This window comes from Artibeus jamaicensis, unplaced genomic scaffold (assembly GCF_021234435.1).
Source record: "Artibeus jamaicensis isolate MK-2021 breed Jamaican fruit bat unplaced genomic scaffold, CSHL_Jam_final scaffold_1964, whole genome shotgun sequence".
NCBI lineage: Eukaryota > Metazoa > Chordata > Mammalia > Chiroptera > Phyllostomidae > Artibeus > Artibeus jamaicensis.
Window position 1 is genome coordinate 6,929,221 of NW_026522030.1, and position 15,187 is coordinate 6,944,407.

General features: G+C 55.8%; 1 protein-coding gene across 4 annotated transcripts in view; it reads right to left on the reverse strand.

Moving 5' to 3' along the window:
• Nucleotides 1–15,187, reverse strand: part of COL27A1 (collagen type XXVII alpha 1 chain) — a 128,327-nt gene that overhangs the window by 58,485 nt on the left and 54,655 nt on the right. For all 4 annotated transcript variants that reach the window (XM_053656263.1, XM_037139478.2, XM_037139479.2 and 1 more), the window contains exons 15-21: nt 9,018–9,071; nt 8,309–8,353; nt 5,034–5,087; nt 3,869–3,922; nt 3,239–3,292; nt 1,210–1,263; nt 1,018–1,071 (exon numbers count right to left, since the gene is read on the reverse strand). In XM_053656263.1, coding sequence (XP_053512238.1) covers nt 1,018–1,071; nt 1,210–1,263; nt 3,239–3,292; nt 3,869–3,922; nt 5,034–5,087; nt 8,309–8,353; nt 9,018–9,071 — 369 coding nt within the window. The remainder of the gene's footprint in view (nt 1–1,017; nt 1,072–1,209; nt 1,264–3,238; nt 3,293–3,868; nt 3,923–5,033; nt 5,088–8,308; nt 8,354–9,017; nt 9,072–15,187) is intronic.

Consider the following 15,187-nt stretch of genomic DNA (forward strand, 5'->3'; position numbering starts at 1 on the left):
AGATGACAGCACATGGCTAGTGCCATTTTTCTCTTCTCTGCCCAGCCCCCCTTCCCATTTCTGGCCCACGGAGACTCTCCAGGCCTTACCACAGGCACCGGCAGCCTCCAAACCGGTCCCTCTGGCATGCCAGGTCTGACCACGGGGCCCTCGTCAGAGCTGCCCCCCTGCCCCAGCTTCCAGGAAAGGAGCCTCATGTGGTGGCTCCCAAAGCCGGGGCTGGGACCCTGCCAGACCCAGAACCAGCTGGATGCCTGCCCGTGGTCATGTTGCGTCTGGGCCTCCTGCACCCTCACCCAGGCTGTGTGTCCCGGGGCCCTGGGGCCCGAGCCAAGGTGGGTGGTAGAGGGGTACTCGTGTGTGTGCAAAATCGGGGGCCTGCCTGTGAAGTGCCCCACAGCCCTCCAGCTGGCACCCCAGGAGGCCAGCAGGGACCTCATCAATCAGCTTCATCGTGTGCCAGTAAATAAGAGATCTCTCTGACGCCTACTAGTTGTGTGAGCCGTGTGCTTCTCTGAGGGTGCCCCAGGCAGCTCCCAGTCAATAAACAGGGTCTGGGTCATGCTATTCACGGGCTTTGGGCTCAGGCAGACCTGTGTTTGAGTCCTGGCCCTGCCTGCCACTGACTGTGGGACTGGTCACAGTCTCTTCACTCCTGCGGGTCTCAGGGCCTCACTTGTAAGACAAAGCCGAAAACTCCTCCCCTCCCATACCAATGCCCCAATAACCTGTGCCACCTTGGGCGGGAGCAGTGATAGGGGCTCCGAGAAAGAAGCCTCAGGGCAGTGGGGTAGATGGGGAGGGAAGGAGTGGCCCACCTGCCAGCCCAGGGCAGAGAAGGCCCCCCGGAAAGGTCACAGAGCAGGGCTGTCAGGGATGGGCTGGAGGGGGAGACAAAGGCTGCCCTGGGCTGTGTCCTGACTGAGGCCCCGCCCCCAGCCCAGGCCTCAGGGATGTAGGACAGAGCAGGCTGGGGGCTGGGGGAGCATGGACAGGGGCAGAGCCAGGCGGTCTTACCTCGGGCCCCAGCTGCCCCGGGGGTCCCGGCAGGCCTCGAGCTCCGGGCTTACCCTGGTGAGAAGGAAACACAAAGGGGTCACAGAGGCAGCACCGCCATGTCTATCTCAGGCTGACAAGACTCCCCCTCCAGGGAGCCAGCCCAGGACGCCTGTGGTTTCCACGAGCTGGGCTGCTGATGGCAGGACTCACCTTCACACCTTCTGGGCCGTTGTCCCCAGGGGGGCCGATGTCTCCAGGGAATCCCTGGGGGGAGGCAGAGAGCAGGGTCACCCACAGGGACAGGGACGGGGATGGAGACACAGACCTGGGCTTCCACCCCATCCTGAGGGGGCGTGGCCCTGCACAGGGCAGCAAACTAGAACAGGGGTTCACTGATTCTGAAGCAGGGATGCTGGCTGAAGCCCTGTGCCCGGGACAGGTGCTGAGAGAAGGAAATGGAATATTGCCGAGTGTATTTAGCACAGAAACAAGCACGTACAAAGTTGTCTAGCCCAGGATTTCTCAAGTCCTGGGCCTGCCCAGATCCAGCCACCTCATGCTCTGAGAAGTGCCCTCCTCGGATGGCAGGGATCCTGCAGGTAGGAGTGTGGTTTGCTGTGACTTGGAAAGGCTCATCTGTGAAATGGTGACCAGTACCACACACCTTACAGGGCTCTTCTGAGGCTCAAAGGGAACAAGGTGAGCAAAGCCTCCCCTAGCTCAGTGCCTGGTGCCTAGTAAGTGCTCAGTGAAAATCTGCATCCAAAAGTATGTTGGGGCCTGGCTGGATGGCTCAGTTGATTGAAGCACTGTCCTTGAACAAAAGGGTTAGGGGATCGATTCCTGGTCAGGGAGACAGCCAACTGATATTTCTCTCTTATAACAGCGTTCGCTCTTTCTCTCTCCCTCTGCCACTTCCTCTCTTTCTAAAATTAATAAATGAATCCTCGGGTAAGGATTGGAAGGAAAAAAAAAAAAGACCCCAAAGGGTTTTGGGTCCGGCGTCCCAGGAAAACAAGTCTGCCTGGGGTGTCTCCCTTTCCAGGGAGAACTTGGGGGACTGACCAGATTCTGGCGCTCACATGGATGGAGCTCACTAATGAGTAAAAGATCATTTCTGCAAGGGGCCGGGGAGCCGAAGCTCCCACCCATGGTCTCTGGGAAAGGAGGCGAAGACCCGGGGAGGTGCTGACAAGCTCAGCAGCTTCTGTCTTCAGCCGAGCAGAGCCACCGTCTGTGCCAGCCAATCCAAACAGATCGCAGAGCTGGGACAGGCAGACCGCAGATGCTTCCAGGGACCCACGAGAGAGCCAGAATCAATCCTACTTGCCGCAAGAAGCAGGGACACTGAGGAAGTCCCTTTCCTGTGCCGTGACTCCATTTCCTCACATGTCCTTGGTGGTAGCAACACCTCCCACAGGCTGTGGTGGGGACTCAACAAGTTTGCACCCTAAAGATGCTACACAGCCTCCTGGCACGAGGTGGAGCCTAGTAACTGTGAGGGAGCTTGCTTTCCAGCCGCACTGGCCAGGCTGCTGGGAAAACCCGGACTCGTGGAGAAGTCTTTTTCCACAGTGACCAGGGGAAGGAGTCAGGGCCATGGAAGAGGGGCCAAGTCCATTTGTCTAAAGATAGGATCGTGTCACACGGCCAAAGTCAAAACAGTGGAAAGTCAGAACTTGTAGCTTTCAGGAAACACTCCCTCATCCATCAGGGCGTTTCCAGGAGTGATCTTTGGAAGGGTCTGGAGAGCCCGGCAGAGCCAGACTTTTGTCTCTGAGGCCTGGCAGATGAGCAAGCCCCAGGCCAGGGAGCAGAGGGTGGGCAGGACTCTGGCTGGGCTTGGTGGAGACCCCCAGAGGACCGGGGTACCGAAGACCCTGGAGAGACACGGCCCTCCCACTGCTCGGCCTGTGTCTCCAGAGAAAGTCCCCAAATTAGAGAGAAGGTGGGGGTGGGGGGCAAAGAGAGCCCCCCCAGCTGCTTCACTCCATTTCATGAGGAATGTCTAGCATGCCTACGCTAATTCTCACACGGATCTACTCCCAGGGCTCTACTTATACAACTGGAATCAGGCGGAGGCAGACAAGATGGCCGGCATCGGAATTTCTGGTCCCAACCCCATCTCTCATTTGCTGTGCAATCTCAGGCAAATATTTCCTTGTCCCAGGGTCTTGATTTCCCAAGGACAGCACCCAGTCCCAACTGCAGCCAGACAGAGAAATAGGGCATCACATACCTCGGGCCCAGGGGGCCCAGGAAACCCAAGGGACCCTTTGTCTCCAACTTTGCCCTGTGGAAGAGAAGAGATTACGGCGAGGTGGGGGTAAATGAGGGCTCAGCTGCTGCTGACCCCTTGCGTTATTCCCCTGCCTGCGAGTGGCCGGAAATGCTCAGGAGTATACGAATGAAACCTGCCTAGACAACTAGAAGAGCTGCGTGTTCAAACCGTGCCTCCTATACTTACTAGCTATGGGAAACTGGGCAAGTCACTTTACCTTGTGTAACCTCAGTTTACCAACCTGTAAAATGGGAGGAATAATAATTCTCTAACCTCAGGGAGGTTTGGGAAAGATGGGATACACAGTAATATTCAATAAATAAATGGCGCCCACTGCTATTATTAATTACTTTGCTATTGTTTATAAGGTATGGGGAGCCCAAGACTCTTGCCAGCGACTGAGGCCTATCTGTGACGCTGGGTAAGTTCCTAGCCCCCCGGCCTCAGGGTCCTCATCCATGAAGTGGGTGAACCTCCATACCCGCCTTGCCCTGCTCGCTTCCCAGACCTGCCACAGGAGGAAGTGAGGTCCTGGGTGAGCTTTCAGACACTGTGAGGTTTGGGGGTCTCAGAATGGAAGGTACTTACCATAGGCCCTGGCTTCCCCCGTGCGCCTGGGAGCCCCGGCAATCCCTGGCTCCCCTGGAAGAGACCCGGAGGCTGGGGTTAGTGAGAAACTGAAATAGCCAGATGAACAGCTGCTGGGTCATCCTTGCCAGCCTGAGGCCCAGGGAACACCCATCTTTGGGAAGGACGGGCTCCCCCCTCACTTTCCCAGGTCATTCTGAAACCTGGGACCCTGGGGCTCCAGCAAGCCCGGAAGCACCCTGTGTGACTGGGGAAGTCTGAAGACTGGAGCCCAGCAGGAGAAGCAGCCAGGCCTGCGTGTCTGGCAACCCAGAGACATCGAGGCTGGGTCAGGACAGGCCAGCCAGCAGGGAGGAAGGGGAAGAGGGAGCGCTGGCCACATCTGGGCCTCATTGCCTGACAGGGTGAGGTCCAGATGTGGCCACATGGTGCGGGACACAGGCCGAGAGGATCCGGCCGCGGCAGGCCGCCTCAGCTCATCAGCTGGTAAGGCCGGTTACTCATTCACTCACTCAGACATGCCCTTGACATTCACTCTTCCATGCGGGACCCGGAGTACAGCCACACTGGGCAGTCTGGTGAGCATACTACTGGCCGGGGGCTGAGCACAAGGGCCCAGCTACCAGGGGAGAAGGGCACTGCCACGGGTCAGCTCAAACAGGCTGCTCAGGCTGCTGAGAAAATGAAATGGCTACGCCCCGAGCAGATGGAGAAAATGGCATCGGAGCAGGTCCTAAAAAATGGGGCAGGGTTGGGCCGAGCAAAGGCCGGGCAGAGGGTATACCAGGCAAGGCAGCATCGTGTGCAGAGCCTAGAGAAGCAGTGGGTAGGTCAGTGGGGCTGCAGGGATGAGGGACAAGAGGGCATCAGAGGGGCCCACTCAGCCATGGAGAGCTTGTGAGCAGAGAGCAAAGCTGTGCCCTCAGGGGAACAAGTGTGTGGCAGTGAGGCAGGCAGACTGGGAGGGAAGAGACTGGGGGCCTGGAAATAACTTGGAGGGTCTGTACAGTGCAGGAAGGACATGCTGAGAGCATGGACTGAGGACAGAAAAGACAGGATTGTTTGAAAGGAAGCTATCTTGCGGGTAGGTCCTGGGGTTCGATGGGCCCTGGGAGAGAAAGCCAGGGCCAGGGAAGAGCAGGAGGGAGGAACTGGCCAAAATTACCTTGTCTCCTTGGAATCCGGGGTCTCCTGACACACCTGGAACCCCTTGTTCACCCTAAATACACACCAGCAAAGAAGGTTATGATAGAGAACACAGTGGGTTCTGGAAGCCTCCCCCACTTGCAGACCCACTGGCAAGGTACAGCTTCGCCCAGACTGTCCCCAAAGTCGATCTGACCAGCAGCAGCCTTGTTACAGAAGAGGACAGCCCCCCGCCTGGGGTGGGGAAGGCAGGCCCTGGGGGGACCCAGCCAGCCTATCTGCAGATCTGCCTGGGGTTACTCAGATGGCTGGAAACTCTATCAACAGAAGCTAAACTGCCCAGTGCCACCTGGCCTTCCCAGTAGAGCAGACTGACTGCCACTTGCAGGTGCAAGGAACTGCTCCTTGCCCCTTGAACTTCTTCATCATCGGCTGCTGTCACACAGGGCTGAGTGCAGCCCGCGCCGCGGTCCCGCAGTTCGGTGCTTTCCGAGTGCTGGCATCGGAGGCTCCACATTTCTCAGCACCAGGCTGCGAGCGGCCACTTCTTCCTTCTGTGGAAGTTCCCATGCCAAGGATCAGCTGCAGTCTACTTGTCGTGAGCTGCTCCTGGCCAGCCTATCGCCCGAGGAACCAGAGAGCCTGGCTTGTGAAGACAGTATGTAAACAGAGAGTCAACTGATCTCGAGCTGGGTCTTTGTGTTTCTTTTCTGAGATGACGTATTGCATAGGCAGCTGACCCCGCCTCTGGCCGGGGGAGGCCTCCTCTGTTCTCTGTCCCTCCGCCTTGTCCTGGTGAATGAGGTGTCGCAGAACCAGACCAGGTCTCTCCTTAGAGCTGGGGCCACCTCGCACAGCCCTCCTCCTCTCTAGCTTTCTGTGATAGTCATTACCAACGGTACGTCGGCCCCAAGACTCAGAACGAATCCGAGGCCCTGGGAGCAGTTGGAAGAACAAACACTCTTAGAGGACCTGTGTCATGCAGACCCGGTGGAAGAACTTCCTTGGTAGAACAACAGCCAGAATTTAAAAACAAAGCAAAACAACAAAAACTGTTTTTTTTAAACTTAACTTTGGTTTTTCCAATTTGGAAAATCTTGTACAATAATATCCCAGAGATTTAGCAACCAAACACCATTTTTTTAAATGTCCAAAGGAGGAGTGAGGGGGTAAAAAAAGTGTTTTACAAGGCACCTCAGAAATCAGGACAATGGATTTGGAGAAAGCTGAACCTGGAGCAGGCGTCTTGGTCCCAGAAATTGCCTCCACACAGGGAGAGGGAGCCAAGGGGTTGTAAGTGGGATGGAGGCCAGGCTGGGTCATGGAAAATCTAATATTCCAGGCAGGACGACCACGGAACATGAAGCAATGACTCCTTCATCTCCAGGAAGAGCCAGGGTGGCGGGTGGGGATGGGGGGTTGGGGAGCAGGGGCTGATCATAATCCCCCTTCCAACATTAAGGCCTCTCCCCTCCACAGGGGCGGAAAAAAGATGTCTTTTTCTTTTCTTCTTCTTTTCAGCCCTAAAGACTTATTCGATGGGCAGAAAAACAATTCCTTCCTCCTCTTTCCCCCCAGAGCTTTCACATCTCTGAACGAACATTCCAGGCGCCACGTGCCGGCAGGCCAGCCGAGTTCTAGGGAACACATTTATTTCCATGTTCCTGAAGGAACAGTGAGCTGGAGGCCAGCTCAGCATAGGAGCCTATAAAAAGCTCACTGCCTACATTCCCATTTCCCCCACTTCCTTTTTCCCTCATCCATGACTCCAGCATTTCCAGAGTGCTGATGTCTCCAGCCTCAGGGTAAACGGGTAGCCGTGGGAAGCCCCCCACACTGCTTCCAACAGAAAGCCCCCCATTTCAAGTGGGAGGGCCGTGAAGGGGAGCTCAGCAGGCAGCAGAGCAGCACCAGAGGGCAGAACTGGAGGTGGGGTGAGGGCAGCAGGGGCTGCAGCTGTAGGCTTGGGCATGACAGTGGGGGGCAGAAGAGGTGGAAACAGATGGAGAAAGGACTGGGGTTAGCATCACACCCCTGGGGACCTACAGGTGGGGGGGGGCAGGGGCTGGTAAGACAACCTGGGTGTGGCCATCACAGCCAAGCAGTTCCGGTTTTCTCCGAGTCCAGGGGCCCAGCAGATCACTGGGTGCCCTTTGACAAGCCCCTTCTCTTTGTGCCTGCTCCCCCAACCGGGAGAAGCAGGCCCTGGGGGAGGTGGCCTCCGAGGGCCACATCGGCTGAGCCCTTCTGACCTCCATCCTGTCCTCGGTTGAGGTGTCTGGAGGCAGGTGGCTGAGTTTGAATCCTGACACTCATCACCAGCTGTATGGCCTCAAGCAAGCCTCCTACCTCATGGGGGATGAAGGATGGCAGGGTGAATCCCCACTGAGGGCCAGGTGGTACCCAGCACTGGAACCTGCCCCTGTTTCCCAGGTGGAGGAGGAGAGTCATCAGAAGACAGACGTGTGGGAGCCTCTCCCCCCACTCGGGCTTGTAGGAACTTGGGTGCCACCCAAGCACCCTCCTGCGCTCCCCTTGGAGGGCCCAGTTTGTCAAGGGACTGCGGGGGGAGGGCGGGAAGAGAGCCGCAGGGCAGAGCACAAAGAGCCCAGGCGTCCCTGTCACTCAGGTGCTGCACGACCCAGGCTGGGTACCGGCCATTGGGCCTTGGGGACCCACCTACCCACTCCCAGCTCTGCTGTGGCACAGGGTGAAACATGGAGAGTTCAGCTGCAAGGCTATGCAAAGGACACATGGGGGAGGGGCGGCCTCCCCACGGTGACTGGGAGGAAAGCTGGGCAGCGCTCAGGGGCCTAGCCAGGCTTTTCTGTTGCATTTCCCCATCTGTCTGGGATGGGTTCCCAGTTCCAATTGGACAGTTGATGTGAATTTGTTTCCTCCTGTGTCTGGAGAGGTCTCAGAGGCCCATCATCTCAATGACACCCCCACCTTCGCCCCCCACCCCCACCCTCTTTATTCCGTGGCTTTGGCCTCAAAGCTGGATGCTGGACCCTGCTTTACTCTCTAAATCCAGACACCTGCCTTGCTTTACTCCCAACCATGTCTCAACAGTCTCCTAAGCTCTATCTGCCAAGGCTGCCTGCCCCCAGGACCACCTGTCTGAGCCCCCCAGTGTCACAAGGGAGAAGCTGGGGAGCAGAGATTTAGGGGGGCCAGAGGGGACACAAGAGAAGTGCAGGGGAGTGAACTGGCGAGAAGTCAGCAGCAGCGGGGGAGGTAGAGGGGGGTGGCATGCAGATAAAACACAGTGCAACAAGGGAGTATTCAGATCACCTTATCACCTTTCAGTCCGGGCTCCCCCACGTTTCCCATCAGTCCCTGCAAAACAAAGGCGGGGGTCCAGCTCTGAGGGCGGCTCAAAGCCACGGACATTGGGAGCCCTGGTTTACACCTGCTGACTTGCCGTGAGCCCCTTGTGCTCTGTGTTCTCGTCTGTAAAGGGGGCGCTAAGCCCGGCTCCCAGCACGGTGGTCTGAGGAGCAAGAAAAGGGGCGGAGAACTCACGAGCCACAGCCCTAGAGAAATCCAAGGGGAAAGGGTGCTGATGGGGACAGATGGGCTTAATGAGAGGTGTCACATGCATGCTGGCCAGTGGGGTCATCCCTGGAACATGGTCCTAGCAGCACTGGCCCATCTTTCTCCTGTACACTCATCCCCCTCGGGGAGGTGTGGATTCAGTGGTTTGCCAGTGGAGTGTCTATGCCCCTGGTGATGAGGTCTGAACCACATCAGATTCATGCTCAGCTTGAGGACTGCTGGCCAGTAAAGATGTCTGGCATTAATAATGAGCAGATAATTGGCTCTCAGGCCTGGGAAAGACTGAGTTCCCGACCTGCCTACTTCTACCCTAGCACCGCTTTGAGCCTCCTTTCAATGCCTGTCCTCCCCTCCCCCAGCATCATGTCGGGGTGCCCTTCCTTCTGGCTGAAATGAGTCAGGGGGTGCTGGGATGAGGCCCAGAATAGGGTACGGCCCTGTTTACCTTCATGCCCTTAGGTCCCGGGTAGCCGATCGGACCCAGTGCTCCCATGTCGCCCTGGGAACAGAAAGAGAAGAGGATGCTGTGACAGCTGACCCAGAGGAGGCTGGCCTGGGCTCCCAGGCTCCCTGGGGATGGGTCCCCCGGATGCAACCCCGCTGGATTGCTCTGGGAAATAAGAACATTCTTTAGTCTGTTTAATTCCACTGAAGTGCTGGAATAAATTTTACATAGGTCCTTTCCCAACGTCATGTTTCGATTACTGCCCCTCTCCCACCACTTCTTTCCATTTCATATTAGATATCAGATCTTTCTACCCCAAATTAGATCCTTTACATCCCTCACTAGCTAAGGGACTCTGGACACCTCGTCTGACTTCTGTGGACCTCAACCTATATAAATATTTATAAAATAGGGACAGTGACCCTTCTCCCTGAGCAAGCTGCTGTAAGGGTTAAACAAGCAAACGGGGACTTTGACTCCGCTAGCTTAGTGAGGGGGAGGCACTTCCTGCTTCCCACAATCTCTCTGGGCTGGGCGCAAGGAAGGAGTAGGCTGTCAATCACAGACACCCCCGAGGTGGGGAGACAGACCCAGTAGATCCATAAGATCCTGGACCACAGGCCAGAAACCCAGCTTTAGATCAGACGAGACCGTCCTAGGTGGGAAGCGCAAAGTTCCTAGACCCCGGAGAACCAGGGGCAGTGTTTAAGCGTAAGTCAGAGCCAGGCCACCTGGTCTCATCTCTCCTCTGCTGCTCACTCATTGCTTTGGGGGCGGGGGGTGGGCTAACCTTCCTGTGCCTCAGTTTCCTCATCGAACCAATGGGAATATGTACCTCCTGGAGTTGTTTTGAAGAGTGATGGACTTCCATAACTGATGGCATTTTGGGTTGTCATAACTGAAGAGGCGCTACTAGCATCTAGTGGCTGGAGGCCAGGGATGCTGCCAAATCTTGAACAATGCACAGGCCAGCCTCCCACAACACAGCATCATCTGGCTCCAAGTGCCAGCCGTGCCGAGGTGAGAACTGTGGTTTATGGACTAAAGTGGCTGTATTTTCTCTAAACAGGCCCACCCTCTTTCTCACAAATCCCTTCACTTCCCAACCACCCTCACTGCTGCCCCCAGCCACAGGTATAATATTAAGCCCGCACCAGAGAAAGGGAGCCCCTGAAAATATTCTCTTCTTTCCCTTTTATGCCCTCTGTAGTAGGTCTAAATGCCTGGCTGCCACGTGAGTCTGTCAGTGTGTTTGACCTCTGCGGGCCTGTTTCCCACGTCCCCGAGTCAGGCTTCACGGAGGCCCCTGGCACATACTCTGAAAGTTGGGGGAACAAGGCAGCCCCAGGTAGCCGGCACGGGAGAACAGGTTCCCGTGGCGGGGCTGCCTGGAGACTGCTTGGTGGGAGGCTGGGCAGAGAAGGAAAAATCGCATTCCTGCCTGACTCCTAGAGCAGGGCCCCAGGGAGGTGCAGAGCCCCCAGCCCCTGTACGACCTGGCGGAGGCAATGCTGATCTCTCCCATCCCCCCGCCCCGCCCGAATGACGTCATTAGCTGAGGCAGGTGCTGAGTCTGGCTGTGGTCCTCCTGAGTGAGCTTGGGCAAAACACCTTCCCTCTGGGGACCTCAGGGACCTCACTCGATTGGGTCAAACCAAACCTTCTAGTGGAGCCTTTGCTGAGAAAACCTGCTTTCAGTTCCCATCTAGAAATCTCACTGAGGACGTGCAGTCAGTTTTACAGGTGCTAACAGCCATACAGACGACGCTGGTTGCCAGGCCCCACACGAAGCGCCTTACCTGCCTCAGCTCTACTATTCCTCACACCAGCCCTTAGAGATCCGAACACCTACTGTCCCCATTTCACAGATGAGGAAACTGAGGCCCCGAGACATTGAGGCTTGAGCAAATCAAAGTCCAGCAGAGCTGAGGTTTACACCAGGCAGTCCATCTCCAGAGCTTCTAGGCAATTCTGAAGTAATGTTCAGGGAAGAGCGAGTGAAGAAGCTGGGCTCACTGGCAGGGAAAGGCTGCAGGCAGAGGGAAAGCCAGCTCCTCAGAGACCTACACTTCAACAGATCATTTTGGCAACGTCCCCCTCTCTTTTCCTGGATGGAGGGAGCCGGGGGTGGCCTGCCCAAGCTCCCCGTGGTGCACAAATAAACAAAGCGGGCTCTGCTGGCACACTGGCTCCAACTTGGCCCCGGTGCGGGCACAGGACCAGTAGCAGCTCCAGGAACACAGGCCCCTTCTTCACCGCTCCAGGCTTGAAGGCGGCTTGTTGTGTGGGGACTGGATTCAACACAGGCCTGAGCGACGCCCGTGTGGGGCCCTGGGGGGCCTCCGCAGGCCTCTCCAAAGGGGTCTGTGTGTGGTGGGGCAGGGCCCAAAGGAGGGGGTCCACCCCAACGGACAGGAATCATGGAAAAGCGACTCTGGCTGCAGGGGACATGGGGAGAAGGTGGAGCTCACTTAGAGCATGAGTCTTCTCATGTCAGTGGGACCCCCATATTGGGATATCAGTGCATCCGGGGCAGAAACAGAGAAAACTCCACACCACTTCCCCTCCAGCACGGCCTGAAGTACACCAGTCTTGCCTGCACTAGACACCCTCACGGGAAGCTTGGCAGTGTCCCCGCAACAAAGAACAATGAGTAATACCCTTCTTTTGGATTCTGTTTCCACTTTTGCCTAAGCTCCCAGACATGGCTCTACACACTTTGCCCTCATCTCGCTGGCTCCCACCAAGAACACAGCCAGCCACATCTGCAACCACTTATAGAGCTCCTACTGTGTGCCAGACACCACGCTCGACACTTCAAGTCTCATCAGATCCTCTTTAGCAAGAGCTCACGCTGTGCCAAGAACCACGGTGCACGCAGCTCTGGCACTCGCCAACCTCTCACAGCAACCCCATGAGGTCAGCGTCATTCTCCATTCCATGCCATGGAACTGAGCCCTAGAAAGAGGCGAAGCGACTTGCTCAAGACGAAGCGAGGAGTGGGGGGCAGAGGCAGGACCAGAATCCAGGTCTGTCTGTCTGTCTGGTTGGCCTCACGGTCCAAACTTACTAGCCCTGGATTGACTTTTTACTCTGGTAAAGGAGCTGAGGATGCCTTTCCTGGTTGATATCACTCATGAGGCCTGAAGACAGGCCTCCAGTGCAAAAATAGACATGAATTCTGACCCTCTGAAGTACGCCATGGGGTTTGCTAGGGACCCCTAAAAGAAAACCCAGGGTGCTTCTGGTGCCCACTCTACATGGCAGAGGTGCTGATGGGTCTCCCTCCCTCATACGTCTTGCTTTCCTGCCCTGCTGTCCCTCTGCAGCTGTGACAACCTCGGCCACTGTTTCCGATACCCGTGTGCTTATACTGTTAACAACCACTTGTCCTTCTGGGTGCCCAGGCTCCACAGGCCAGGTTGGGCCCCTGCCGTCTGGTCTCAGAACCTGACGTGGCTTTCGCTGCTAGCCCGTTGCATGCTGATGGCCGTTTCTGTGTGCGCCTATGTGGCCACCACCTCCCCCGTGTCTCAAAAGAGCCATTAAAGGGAGTCTAATGAATGGGTGAAAAAAGATACCCTGCCAACTCTCATTTACCAAACCTCTAGGCAGAAAATCTTGCCTCAGCATTCCCTGGAACTGCCTTTGAAGGTGACAAGACCTCTTTCCAGAAACTGATAGAGGACCCCCAGCTTGGGGACAGGGACTTGGGGGCTAGGGCCAGTCCTGGCTCCTGCGTGATCGTAATAAGCACCAACTCTCACACAGAATGGCCCCTGGCACTCCAGTCCACGTCCTCACGCCTCCACTGTCTCCACTTGGCACAGAAGTCTTGCGGACCTGCCTGTGGGGCATGATGGCAAACAGCGTGAGCGGTGCTCACAGGCCCAGGTCCAGCTTATCAGCTCTGTGACCTTGGGCAGGCGCTCCAGCCTCTCTGAGCATCAATTTCCTTAACTGTGCCATGATGACCCCACTCCCTACCCTGAGAGACTTGCTGTGATAATTGAGTACTTAGCACAGGGTTTGGTAACAATCAGTGAGTGGAGCTGAGGACCTCTCTTGACAGACAAGGAAACAAAGCCAGGTGATCACTGGTGGCAGAATGTGGGGGGCTCGTCCACTATACCCCACGCACGGGGTTTGGGCCAGATCACATATTCTTTGGGTCTCATTAAATGGAGGAGCCAAAATTCCTTCGGTCTCACTCAGAATAAAAAAAGACAAATCTTTTTTGTTGAGCAGATTCTGGAATCAGGCACAATTTTCTTGAGGGCCAGCCAAAGGGTTTCAATTACTCAAAGGAGGCTGTTTGGCGGCAGTCCCTCACCTCAGTGGCTACAGGCAGGGGGTCCCAGGGGCCTGGGCTGCAAGCCCCTAGCTGGCGACCTCGGCCGAGCCTCCCCATATGGGTGCCCGGGCTGCTGCAGCCGCCTGAAGAATCTCAAGGCTCCCAGAGCCTCATGCATATCAAGCACAAGGCAGACATTCTGTAAACGTTTGTCTGCTCCCTCCTGCCCTTCCTCCTGGCTTCGAAGACCCAGGTGACAGGGGAAGTTTCAGCTTCGGTCTGCATACAAATTGCTTCAGCTGACTAGACAGAAGGCATTGAATAAATATGAATCTCCATTAAAATGATTACCAATTCATGGAATTCCCATTTGCTCAGCTAAAAACCCACATCCTCTGGGAAACCAAAGGTGACTCAGTCCATCTCCCCCTTTAACTCCTGGTTTTCCCACACTTTGGGGAGGCAACTTTTCCTCCAGGCACTGAAGCCAGTGTTTCCAAAAATCCAGGGTGGGGGTGGTGAGTGTCTTGGGTTGGAGAGGACTCTGCCTGGTGCAGGGTGTGCGTTCGGGGGTGGGCAGCAGAGACTTGGTGGTTTCAAGTCCCTCCCTGTGACCCCCGAGGCACAAGGGGAAAGAAACCCAGACAGTCACTTTGGCAGCAAAGGGGATTTAAAAGTGCTAAGAGAGGCTGAGAGTATCGAAGACAGCCCCAGGCCAAGAGGGAGTCATGAGGAGGAAACTCATCAGCTCTTCAAAAAGTGATGGGGGGCAGGTGCATCATCTGAGCAATGCTGGGGTGCCCAGGGCTCACCCTTACTAAGACCCCTCAGAGGGGAGCAGGAATAGGAGCACGTTGGATTAGGAGTTAGGAGACAAGGCCTTGGATGATGCCTCCATCCTCTCCTGCCTTGTGTGTGAGCTTGACCAAGGGCCTCAGTTTTCCCATCTGGCAAATGGGATTCCACTAAGAAATACTGCAGATAGGGTTGCCAGATTGAGCAAATAAAAATAGACTGCCCAGTTAAATTGAATGCCAGATAAACAGTGAATGATGTTTTGGTCTAAATGTGTTCTAACTATTGAAGCTGACATTCAAATCTGTCTGGGTGTGTTACATTTTAACTGGCAACACAAACTATAGAGACCAAGGGGAGCACAGGTGGGCACGAGTTTTGTGAGGAGTCGGGAGGACCCAGGGCTGTGATGGTAGCATCTCTGTCTCCAGGATTTGGCCAAGCAATTCCACCCTCTGAGGAGCCAATGTAGTGGATGCGGGGACAATGACAAATAGGAACATGTGCCAAGGATGACAGCCAGGGTACATAAACATCCCTTCATTAAAGCTGTAGGGGCTGGGATAACACAGCTTGAGGAAGCAGCCTTGGGAAGAGCAGATGATGACATGCCTACGTCTCTGGTGGCCTCTCTCACAGGCAGGACAATGACACGGGGTCAACACACAGGAACATTTGCGCAGTGAGAGCTGTGGAAACGGAGTGGGCTCCCACAGGAGGGCCCATCGAACACCAGGGTGTTCACATTGGGATTTCGTGGCCATGCGACCAAGATGCTCCAGAAGAGACCTCTGCTGAGCTTAGAGAAGGTTAGACTAGGACACTTGGAAATTCCCCAGGAAGCCAGGTTCTCTATAACTCACAGTGCACAGGCTGATTTTTCCAAAGCATCTAGGTCAGTGCCTTGTGCCAAACAAGGTGCTCAGCAAAGGACATCGGGGATGACATATGTATGACTCATGTGTTGACATGTCCTCAGCCAGGGCCAAGGCAGGCATCACTAATCAATTGCCGCATCCTCTCCCATTAAGTTCCAATGTGACTTTTAAATCTTTCTCAATGTAGCTGTCTAGACAGCTGC